Source organism: Aedes albopictus, chromosome 2, assembly GCF_035046485.1.
Source record: "Aedes albopictus strain Foshan chromosome 2, AalbF5, whole genome shotgun sequence".
Taxonomy (NCBI): Eukaryota; Metazoa; Arthropoda; class Insecta; order Diptera; family Culicidae; genus Aedes; species Aedes albopictus.
In genome coordinates, this window is record NC_085137.1 from 332696361 (window position 1) to 332708016 (window position 11656).

Genomic DNA, 11656 nt, shown 5'->3' on the forward strand with positions numbered 1-11656 from the left:
AATTTGACATTTGCGATCACTGCTATTTGAATTTATCGTGTAATGCTTTCGGTCATGTTCCGGAATCGAGTGGCACGTAGGTTTAGTCGGTGTTTTAAGCTCCGAAAAGTTGTCCACTTTCGTTTGCCATAAGAGGTCTCCTATCGTTGCTCGTGTTGCTAACCAGGTAGAAAATAAGATATGAAAATGTTTTTTTTTCTTTCTTAAACATATTTCAATAAACTCACCTATATTCCTCGTGGATAGAAATATGATAATCCCCGAGATAATACCGTGTGGAATTACCAGAATTACCGACGAACTATGAACAACACAATATTTTGATGGTAGCTGATTTGTTTACAGTCAGAAGAGCCGTCATATGTGGCGTTGCGACGTCGCAGCATTTTGAGCGATGTCAATCGGTATTGGGTTTTTAAATTAAGAAAAATGTATTGTTTTTTTGATTTTATACGAAAGAGCACCTTTTTCTGAACCACCATGATTTTTTTCAGATTTTTAGAACTTTATTTTGGTACCTAAAATAGCTTTCGAAGAGATTTTTCGAAATCACCTTTTGACAGCTGGGCAGCTGCTTGACAGCTCCGCCCAGTACAAAATGCGACGAGGGGTGATTCGACAAATCGCTCCCATACAAACTTCAAACTGATTTTTAAATAGGTTCCCGGGCACCAAAATTTATGAAAATTTGGATTTCGGCTCAGTTTCGCATGCAGATTCTGAATATGAAATTATCTCAACACTGCTAAAGAAGCCAATTGGGCGATTTTCGAACCATTTCGGACGATTTTTGTCATTTTTTCGATTTTCCCGATATTTCAGATTTGTACAAATTTGCATGCTTCTTGAAATTTGTGCGTCTAGGGTAAAAAATATAATTTGGACATGTATATAATTTGGACATGCACGACGATGTATGCCTTGTTCCGGAGAGCTAATAAAAGGAAATACTTCTCAATATCGATTATTGGATCAAATAGACCATATTCTAATGACTTACGTTGAAAATACGCTTAACAATTATGAATTTACTCCAAAATTATCGAAAATGTAAATTATTTCACTAAAACCCCTCAAATGCACAGGTATGCAAGACGACATACACTTCATAGTCACTTACAATATTCACCTCAAAATGGTTGAATTAATAATTGTAAGAAATTTAAAAGCCTTTTTGCAACGAAACATGTTCAATAAAGAAGCATTAGGCAACTAATCTCTTAACATTCATCTAGAACGCTTAAAATAGGATATGTCCAAAATACATTGCATGGTTTCTACTGTTAATATAATTTGGTCATCTGACGAACTACATGGGGATGCAGAGCGATTGCATACTTGGAGGCGTATTCTGTGGGTCTGGCGATATTTCCTCGATTTTAACAAAAACTGTAATAGTTATCGAAATAGATGCCTGTTAAGCGGAGAAATTTGATTATTTGTAAGAAAATATTTGTTAATTTATGCTACTTCCATGATTTAGCAGTATTCATGGCTAAACATTGAGATAATTGCCCTGTCCAAATTATATATACCTGAGGGTGTCCAAAACATATATTCGGTGTCCAAAATGCTGTTCTAACAGGCGATTGGAAATTGTGATTTTCATAGCTTAAAAGGCTTCCGTTAAGGCAGAGCTGCCCAACGTTCGGCCCGCGGGCCGCATCCGGCCCGCGAGGACATTTCATGCGGCCCGCGGCACGAATGAAGAAAAGTTATGACTTTTGGCCGGTGGAGCAATTATTTTGAATGTTTCTCTTTTTCCAATGAATTATATTTTCAAAACAAGTTTGACATATATTTTTAGGTAAATTTTCAAAGATTTTCAATCAGTTATATTGAGTTTTGTAAGAATTTCGGCCAAGGGAGGCCTCAAATTTTCACAATGAACTTTGAAATGTTGCACATTTTCAAATTGCACATTGCAATTTAAAAAACAAACATGTCAGCGTAACCTCAGAATAATTCTACTCATTTTCAGAAATTCGGTTCAAAACTTCAGTTTATTGTGCGCAATGGCTTAATTTTCTCCAACAGCGGAAGGAAAAAAAATCTTAAAATTCATAGAAGATTCAATAACAATTCTTGTGTATTTTTGAGATTTTATTTATGTGGCTATAATCTCAAAATTCCGGCAAGTTCTGGGACAACACAAAAAATACGAATCTTCGTTTATGAAGACAATTTTTTACAATATCTTCACCAACTCCAAAATTATTCCAGAATTTGAACGAATTTGGATTTATAGGAATTAGCCATAGCCTTGGCAAGAAATGCTAAGAAAAGTTTCAAGAAAACGTATGGATTATAAAATTTCAATTCTGGCCCGTCAACAGGTGTGGAGTGTAAAATATGGCTCGCGATCGTTAAAGGTTGGGCAGGCCTGCGTTAAGGTTTTTGTCACAAGGAACGCAAAGTACGATCGTACTATAAGCGTATTGGTAACTTTGCAAAATAATCAATTGCTTTCTAAGGAAGCTAGGGGACGATTTTTCCAATGTTGTCCTCAGCCTGTCCAAAATACATGAATTACCCCACAGTTTCGATGCAATAAGGCAATCCATGAGACAGATGCGATCAGCTGATTTTTTCTGTTTACCATGTGTTTTTGACGTCCAGGTGACAGTTGAATACAAAGGAATTTGTTAAGCACTGACGACACTTAACGAAACTTAGTTAAGTTGTACTCACACTGTGTTTACACTTTTAGCTGTCACCCCCATCGCGGTAAGTCGTCATGGATTGCCTTATGTTGAAGCGGGATTTCAAGACGTTTGACCTTAAACGTCTTCTGAATGAACCTATTTTTGTTTTGTGTAATATTTGACCAACCCCTAACAAATCCCAGAAAATTACAAATTTTGGCAACACTGCTGCATTGTTTTGACATCAAGTTCCATCAAAACCATCAGCTGGCAGATTTTGCATCAGAAATCGATTGCTTTCTCGAAATATTAGCAAATTTTCGTTGAAAAATCTTTTGTGGAATTAATCAATGTGAGATGTTCTTGTAAATTAGTTTTCGTGTTACTAAATAGTGCTGTTGTGCTGTTGAAAGTTTGTCAATTGATAAGATGTTTTCGATCAAAACACCACGTATCCAGCAGAAGGATCTCCAATGCCTCAATGGCTGCGGGTTCTACGGCAATGCCCAATGGAACGGCCTGTGCTCCAAGTGCTATCGCGAACGTACGATAAAGGAACGGCACATGAAGCGTAAGCAAGCATCAACAACGATCACCTCTTCGACTCTCGTTCGATTCGAGGTTTATCACTTTACTGCAGTGTGGAAGCGCTCTGATTGTGTTGTTATTTTGGTTTCAGTTTATCGCCCGCTACGGTTCGAGGGTCATTCGAGTGGAAAGAAGCAAGACTCGCATCACAGTGGTTTTGGACACAAACCGAGCCTACAGCAGCAGCCGTCACACCAAGGAGATCAACGTCACGCGGGTAAAGCCACTCAACATGGTCAGTCGGCAAAATCCGGGGCAGCTCCCAAGGAGGAGGATAAAAAGAAAAAACGCAACTTGATGGACTTGCTGAAAAAATCCACTTCCATGAAGGAATCAGAAAGGCCATCGCGACATCATCATCACCACGCACACCATCATCATCACCGGCAACCGTTGGACAAACTGGAACAGGAGTATCAGGATGCGTTAAAAGCTCTGAAGATTGACGACGCTTCCAAGCGGGGTCTCAAATGTTTCATAGAAATGTTAGATCAGGAAATTCGCAAAAAGCACTCGGATCGCACCATTGAGGAGGTGTCGGATATCGTACAAAACGGATACACCAAATTCCAGGAATACATGAATCTGGAAAATGCTTCCTTCGTGAATATGTCCCAGGAGACCAAAGAGCAAGCTTTGGACTTTTTCGAAAAATGCATCATGACCATGAACCACGGACGGCTGTTCTCCCCTCCGACGACCGACGACGAGGAGAAGGATTCGCAAATTCAGAAACGCATTCGGCAACTCAGCTGGATCAGTGCCAAGCATTTGGTGTGCAGTATCGACGAGGTCAATTCGGAGGTTCGCGATTTGGTCTATACCGCGATCACGGAGCTGGTGTCGATGGATTCGTTTCATTCGCCGCAGGTTAGTGCTGGGGATTTTGAGCCTATAGGATAAATTCTTCAATAAATGCGCAAATTATTTAACAAACGGTTTTTTCAGGAAAAACTGGAATGCATAATCAGATGCTGCAGGAATATTTTCAATCTGCTGCAGCAATCCGTTGGTGGTCCTGCTAGTGCTGATGAATTCCTGCCGGCGCTTATATTCGTTGTCCTCAAGGCAAACCCCGTTCGGCTGCACAGTAACATAAACTTTATCACTCGATTTAGCAATGCATCCCGGCTGATGAGCGGCGAGGGTGGCTACTATTTCACCAATCTTTGTTGTGCAATATCCTTTATTGAAAACCTTACGTCCGAGTCGCTGTCGATGTCCGCAGAGGAATTCAACGGGCTGATGATGGGTGAGAAGGCTGGACCGTCTGCGTGGGAAAGCGCCCTAATGGCTTGCGAAAGTTTGCATCTGATATCGGAAAATATGAAAACAATGAAAAAGTTGGGTGCTCGAAACGAAGAGATTTTGAAGGGGATCGAAACGCTCAATGAGGACATCGTGAGTTTCAAGGTGAGTTAGTTCCACATCGTATATAACATAGTGCAAAACATGGAAAATAGAGAAAAATAACCAAAGCAGTTTCTTAAAGTGCCAATCAAATCTAGCAAAACACTTCTGACGCTTAGTTGAAAATTTCGTATTTTGCCTGGAATTGGATTATAAATATCTCCCAAATTTGGAATTTCTCGATGCCAGCTTAGAATCCTAATAAGGATTACTCCAGAATCCTGAGAAAGATTCCCTCACAATACTGGGTGGGATTGCCAAAGAAACCTGAGATATACTATCACAGAATTCTAGGAGATAGGAAATATTCTCCCAGTATTCCCCTAAAATCCTGGGTAAAATCCTTTAGAATGCTGAGAATAATTCTGCCAGAATCCCGAAAGGTATTCCCAAGAATTCCACAAGTAATTTTCCCATAATCCTGAGAAAAATCATATGAGGGGTTCTTCCAGATTCTTAAGAGAAATGTGTCTAGAGACCTAAGATGGATTTTTTTTTCGAAAATCTGATTAGAAAACTTCTAGAATGAACTTCCCCTGCATATTAAGAAGGATTCTCTAAAATTCTGAGAGGCAATCCCACATAAACAGAAAAATTACCGCAGATTCCTGAAAGACATTCCCCCAGAATCTTTGAAAAGACTCCCTTAAACTCCTGAAAGGGATTGTCCCAGAACTCTGAGAGTGATTTCTTTAGAATACTTTAAATTATTACACCAGAATCTCAAGAGAATCTTCACATAATCTTGTCAGAGAGTTTCCCTGTTTACTAAGAGTAACTCTCCTAGAATCCTGCAAGGGATTTCTAGGAGCAACTGCCCTAGAATACAGAAAACAGACTTCTACTGGCATTCTCGTAGGATGCTGAGAAGGATTTCTTCCGAACCCTAAGAGGAATCACAAAATCTAAGCGAGTGATTCTCCAAAATCCAAATTTCTCTAGAGAATTCTGCCCAAAATCTCGTGAGAAATTCTTCAATAATTTATAATTCTGAAAGAAAGTGCCCTAGCCCAAAAATCCCAAGGATTTCTCCAGAATCGTGAGACAAATTCCCCAGAGTCTTAAGAGAAATTTCCCCAGAATTCTGATGGGGATTACCCCAGAAAGTCGAATTTTAAGAGAATCTTGGGAAGAGTACCCGCCGAATATTTAGTGATATTCCTCCAGAACCTCAAAAGGATCTAACGCAGATGCCTATGCAGGATCCCACTAGAATATTTTGCGGAAATCCCCCAAATCCTAAGAAATACTCCCCCAGAATTCTGAGAGGAATTTCGCCACAATTTTGAGCATGATTTCCTCAGAACTCTTAGTGGGATCCTTAGTGAGGGTCTTCCAGAATCCTTAGAGGAATCCACCCAGATCATCCAGAAATTCCTTAGAATCCTGAAAGGGATTTCACCCTTGGCAAGGAACCCTGGTGGGAAATACCCCTATAAATCCAGAAATGAATTCCTTTAGAATTCAGAGATTCCCTAGAATTCTGATAGGTATTCCCATAATACTGCTGAGAAAAATTCCTCCAGAATTTTAAAAAGGACTCTTCCATAACTGTGAGGATTCCTCTAAAATTCTGTGAGAGATTCCCTCAAAATGCTGTAAATTATCACACCACCATCCTGAGAGACCTTATACTAGAAAAGAGAGAATGACTCTTCCAATAGGAATTCTCCCTGAATTCTATCAAGGATTTCCCTAGAATCCTGCGAGAAATTACTCCAGTTTTCTGAGATGAATTCTCTCAGAATCTTTCATAGGAATATGTATGAATCTGGCACAGGTCGGACGCGATTATCCGGCGTCAGGTTCTGAAACATCCCGACTCTGGAAAACGAAATGAGGTACAAAGTTGAAATTTTTACTGGTCATAATTCAAAGGTAGCTTGACAAAATATCATAAATTCAGCTTAATACCTACAGCATCCCGTTCCCGAGATATAAGCTTACGGAGCTTCGGAATCTGACTCCGGATAATCGAGTCCGACCTGTACTTGAAATTAATCTGAAATACCTTTACATGGATTTTTCCCAGATATTCCGTCAGGGTTTCTTTCTAAAACTTTTTAGAAATACCCCATGGAATGCTTCCTAGGATTACTTACAGGATTTCTTATGTATTTTCATGCCATTTTTCTTGGTATTCTTTTTTGAATTCCCTTCGGAGATTCTTCCGGATCCCTACTGGCATTTTTTTTATTTCAAACAAGTCATTCTTGAGAATTTTTGAGATTACTTAATTCCTACCGATTTGTAGTACAGTTTTTACGGGCATCCTACAGATTTTTTTCCACCATTTTTTTCGGTATTGCTCCAAGGGTCCTTCGAGGAACATTCCCAAAATTCTTCCTACATTTTGCCCAAATACATTTTGGCAGGATTTCTTCCATGATTAAATACGAGATCTCCACAAACGTTGCTTTCAAGATATATCCATATAGGTATCGCAAGTTTTTTCACAGAATTTCTCTTCTCTCTTTTTCTCTCGTTTCTCTGGCTTTCTCTCGAGATTCCTCTTGTAGATTTCTTCCAGTGTTTCTCATGAGGCTTTTCCAGTGGGTAGATCATCACGATATTTCTTTCAGAGTTGCTGCAGGAGTTATTTATGGTATTTATTTCTACTGGCACTGCTGCAAGTTTTTAATAAATTCTCTGCTTCTGCCGGATTTTTTTTTCCGAAATTTCTTCAAGAAATTTTCAGAATTTCGCCCTGGTTTCTATAGAAGTTTTAGCTGGAATAGAGTTTTTCTGAATTTACCCTGGACTTTTTCTTAAGTTTTTTTTTAATGGAGTATGGTATGTGGGGGCAAGATGGGTCAGGGGGCAAGATGGGTCAGTACCGTTTTCAACCGTACTATTTATTTTTTGAATCTTTCTATAACTTTCCCAGATGAACGACGTGGATACACAAAAAAGTGATATATTGTTTTTAAAATTCTTTACGTTCCTTACGCAGAAAAAAAATAAAATATTTTTTCGTTATACTCCTTATGCTATACATTCCATATAACTACGTGTAATGTGTAGACGGGGCAAGATGGGTCACCCTAATTTTTCGGTATGTTTGCATAGTTTTTAAAAATGTTTTATTTTTCATAGAAAGGCTATTATGTGACCTACAATATCGAAGCGACTAGAGCGCTGAAAATTTGTGAACATATTTTTAATATTTTTCTACAAAAAATATAAGTTTTCAAAGTTTTTTTGGCTACCTGAATAAAAATATTCTATTTCTGAGAATAATCTACCGATATGTTTCAACACTTCTTTCATGTAATCTGTACGTATGTGAAGCTTAGATGTATAGAGAAAAAAATAGAATATCTAGTATTTTTTGTTGGAGAAAAATCGAATTTCTGATAGCTGACCCATCTTGCCCCCGTAGAAATGAGGTGGGGCAAGATGGGTCATGTGTTGACAATTGTTTGCCAAGAAGCAGGTTTCAAACTGTATGACCTTTCTATACCCTTATATCATAGCTGACTAGTGTATCTGGAAGTCGTGATAGAAAACAGAGAAATGCTATTTATATTCAGAATGTTATAGGGATCGATTTCTTAGGTGACCCATCCTGCCCCCACTTACCATACCTTTTGGGATTTCTGCAAAAACTGTTGCTGATATTTCTCATGGAAATTTTTCCGTGAATTTTTTCAGAGCTTTTTTCCAGGATTTTCCTCGTAGTTATTTACTACTACACGCATTTCTTGCAGTGTTCCACTTGAGATTATGTTTTGTGCAGATTTTATTGGAAGTATTCCCAGAGATTTTCTCTAAATTCCTACCGGAAATCGTTCCTACACTCTGGATGCTCATTTTTGGAATGTCTTTGATAGTTGCTCCAATAGTTTATTCCAGGGATTTTTTCCAGGGGTTTTTGTCCTTGTTTTTGTCGGAATGTCTCCTGGGATAACTTACAAAACTCCGTGTACGAAATTCCCGGAGAAATATCGGAAGAAATTCAAGTGAAATCTTGCGAGAAACCCCTCAAAGATCTATTGGAAATACGAAAGGTAGTTTGGACCCGTGCAGAAGAGAATATCAACAGCATAATAAAATATGTTATTTTGGCATAATAACTGTATAATGGAACCAGTATTTTTTATGTTATTAACATATCTTATTATGTTATAAACTTGTCTGTCATAAGCGGCAAAATAACAAAAATCATAACAAAAAAATGTTCCTGGAAGACCAATTTAATAACATGTTTTGTTAGATTCAATAACAACTTAATAACATTGCATCCCGCACTTGCCCTGCACAACTTGTTATTATTGTGTTATGTTTCTAACATATTTGTACATTTTCAATAGCAGAATAATAATAATACTTGGTCTACTACAAAGTATATTATTGAAATGTTATTTAATGGATAATTCCTAATAACTTGATCATAGCAAAATAAGATTGCCCAACAAAACATGTTATAAAAAAGTAATACTTTGCTAAGTCCATAATAACAAATTAAGATATAAAAACAGGCTATGTGATTCTGTAATTATGAATTTGATATTCTCCCCTGCTCGGGGAAGAAAAACTGAGGAAAACGAGGACATATCGGAGAAAAAATTGGAAGTAATTCCGGCTGGAAATATGAAGGAAATTCAAAAAGCAACCCTATAACCTCTAAAAGAAATCATATAGGAGGAACTGCAGACGAAATCCCGCGATGATATTAAAAAAAAAAACATCGGAAAATTCTCTATAAAAAATCCCTGGAGAAACTTCGGCAAGAACTTCGCAAAAATCCTGAGAAAAATTGTTAGACAACTTAACTATCCCGGAACGCAACTTAGAGAAATTCCAGAAGGAACTTTGAATAAGTTTTGGATTGATCTCCGGGATTAATCCAGCGACTAACTCGGGAAAACCTCTGTGTAAAAAATCCCGGGATGTGTCCCAGCAGATACCCTCTCCTGCAAAAATTCGTGTATAAATTCCAAGAACAACTCTCACAAATCCCGAAAAAATCTCTTGAAATATTCATCGGAATAGCCAAAATAATCAATCGATACCATTAGTTTTCATTCAAATTTGTTTGTTATTATGCTAGCGTGATTTTCAGTTTTATATTGAATTTTCAAAGAAATCTCAACATTACTACACAACCAGCAGAAATAACAGACCTTCAATTCCAGTTTAAACATTTTATTAGCAAGTTAACGGTAATTTTATTAGCAAGTTAACGGTCAGATGGTCTATGGAATTATGAATTGGACTTTCTGAATGTTTTTTTTTCCTGATTTGGAGATCATTTCTTGTTAAAAAATATTTTCAATGGAATCGTCAAGAAATCGATTGCAATATAATCTAAAAGAAATCTGGAAAAAATCTAAATATATTTCACAACAGATCTTCGGTGGGATTTCTGGAGCAAAAATTTGCGCATTTTACTCTAAAGCTTTCATCATTTTTTATAGTTATAATTTTATAGTTTATAAAAATATATGAATTTAATTAAAATCTTTGGGATTATTTTTGTTTTTTTTTTAATTTGTTAAATTTGTTAAAACTGGAAAACGCAGGGATTTTTTTTGTCTTATAAATAGCCACCCTGACAAGCCGTCACAAATTCCTTTCCGCCCGTATCAAGTTAAGTAAATCAATGTTTTTCTTACAGAACGAAATCAGCCAAAAGGTAACGGAAGTCCTGGATCGTACACCGCTCGTACTGAAGCCCATTCGCACACCTCGACGTTTGGAAAAACGGAATGCACAAATATTTAGCACAGCCAGCGGTCATCAACCTTCTCTAGATGGAGGCCACTTTCAGTCAAATCTGATGGCAGTCATGAAGGTTGGCGAAACAAATTTCGACGACGGAAAGAAATCCGCTATGGAAGCTTCATTTGCTCCGCCCACCAATTTCGACGACCTGGTTCGAAATCTTTCCAACACGCTGGTCACCCCTCTGGTATCGGTGGAATGCGAAAAGAACCTAACACCTTCTCCTTTGCCTGGAATTAGTGCGAGCAACTCATCAGACCTATTATCGTCAGCTTCGCCCATTTTCGACTACAACCGGGTGTTCGATACTCCGATGGAAGAGATGGCAACTCCGGATGACATGGCCCATACTTTCATCAAAGGAATTCGCAACATAAACTACGATTTCGACTTCTCCGACCACAGTGGCGATAACAGCGTAGCGGATGACCTGGATCCTAAACCGTCTGCTTCCGCTGCTCAAATAAGTCGATTTGATCTGGAAGAATTCGACCCCTTGATCGCGAAAGCTCGCGTAGACACGATACCATCGTTACCACTGCAGCAGCCCATAGGAGGAGTTGGAGGTAACCTACTGGATGAGGATTCACCGCGGGCTCTTCTGCTGGAGTCACCCATCAAACCAACCGTTGCCGAGTATCAGGGCTTTTCATTGCAGGGATGTAACATCCCGACCATAACATGTGCCGCCGGTGATATGGGCGCTTCCGGTTCAGGCACGAAATCACACCATCCAAAGCAATCCTTGGAGAATACGCTGGGCGGAGGTGGTGGTGATGGGAGCTTGATTTAGATTTAAATAATGTGATTGCAGGTGAGTACTCTATGTATGTAGTAGTTTTGTAAGTTCGTTATGTGTGCTATAGATACTGAAGAAGTGTAAAATATGTATTTATCGATCCACTTCAGCAATTATTACAACGACTGTATAATGTTTATGGATAATATATCACTGTTATGATGTTGTGCCGAAATTTACCGTATCCACTTGTGCTGATTTTTCAACCAGTCTCTTCAAAATTCTTGAAGCGTGGTTTTTTACCAATCACCATCTATCTCAATCGTCAATCTATCAAATATTCGTCCGGGCAAGTACATATCGGGATCTGTTATACTACTGAAAAATCTAATAGATAGATATTGGTCGGTTTTCATGGGCTTTTATAAACACTAGCTTATGACAGAAAAAAAAAATTAAATGTAGTAAAGTAAATTTTACTCCTGTACAAAATTAAAGCACGATCGGAAAAACTATATTTTAGAGCCCTCCTCTTTAAGTTTTATAC

General features: G+C 38.2%; 1 protein-coding gene across 1 annotated transcript; it reads left to right on the top strand.

Moving 5' to 3' along the window:
• Positions 1 to 2886: 2886 nt before the first annotated feature.
• LOC109398061 (rab5 GDP/GTP exchange factor) lies at positions 2887 to 11317 on the top strand. The gene is made up of 4 exons (XM_029874744.2): positions 2887 to 3216; positions 3325 to 4103; positions 4182 to 4646; positions 10264 to 11317. Exons 1-4 carry the CDS (start codon positions 3075 to 3077, stop codon positions 11161 to 11163), a joined length of 2286 nt encoding a protein of 761 aa, XP_029730604.2. The 5' UTR covers positions 2887 to 3074; the 3' UTR covers positions 11164 to 11317.
• Positions 11318 to 11656: the final 339 nt, after the last annotated feature.

Coding starts and splice junctions, on each gene's coding strand:
- LOC109398061 (XM_029874744.2), top strand. CDS start 3,075: ATGTTTTCGATCAAAACACCACGTATCCAGCAGAAGGATCTCCAATGC. Junction 4,104..4,181: donor ATTCGTTTCATTCGCCGCAG/GTTAGTGCTGGG, acceptor CGGTTTTTTCAG/GAAAAACTGGAATGCATAAT. Junction 4,647..10,263: donor AGGACATCGTGAGTTTCAAG/GTGAGTTAGTTC, acceptor TTTTTCTTACAG/AACGAAATCAGCCAAAAGGT.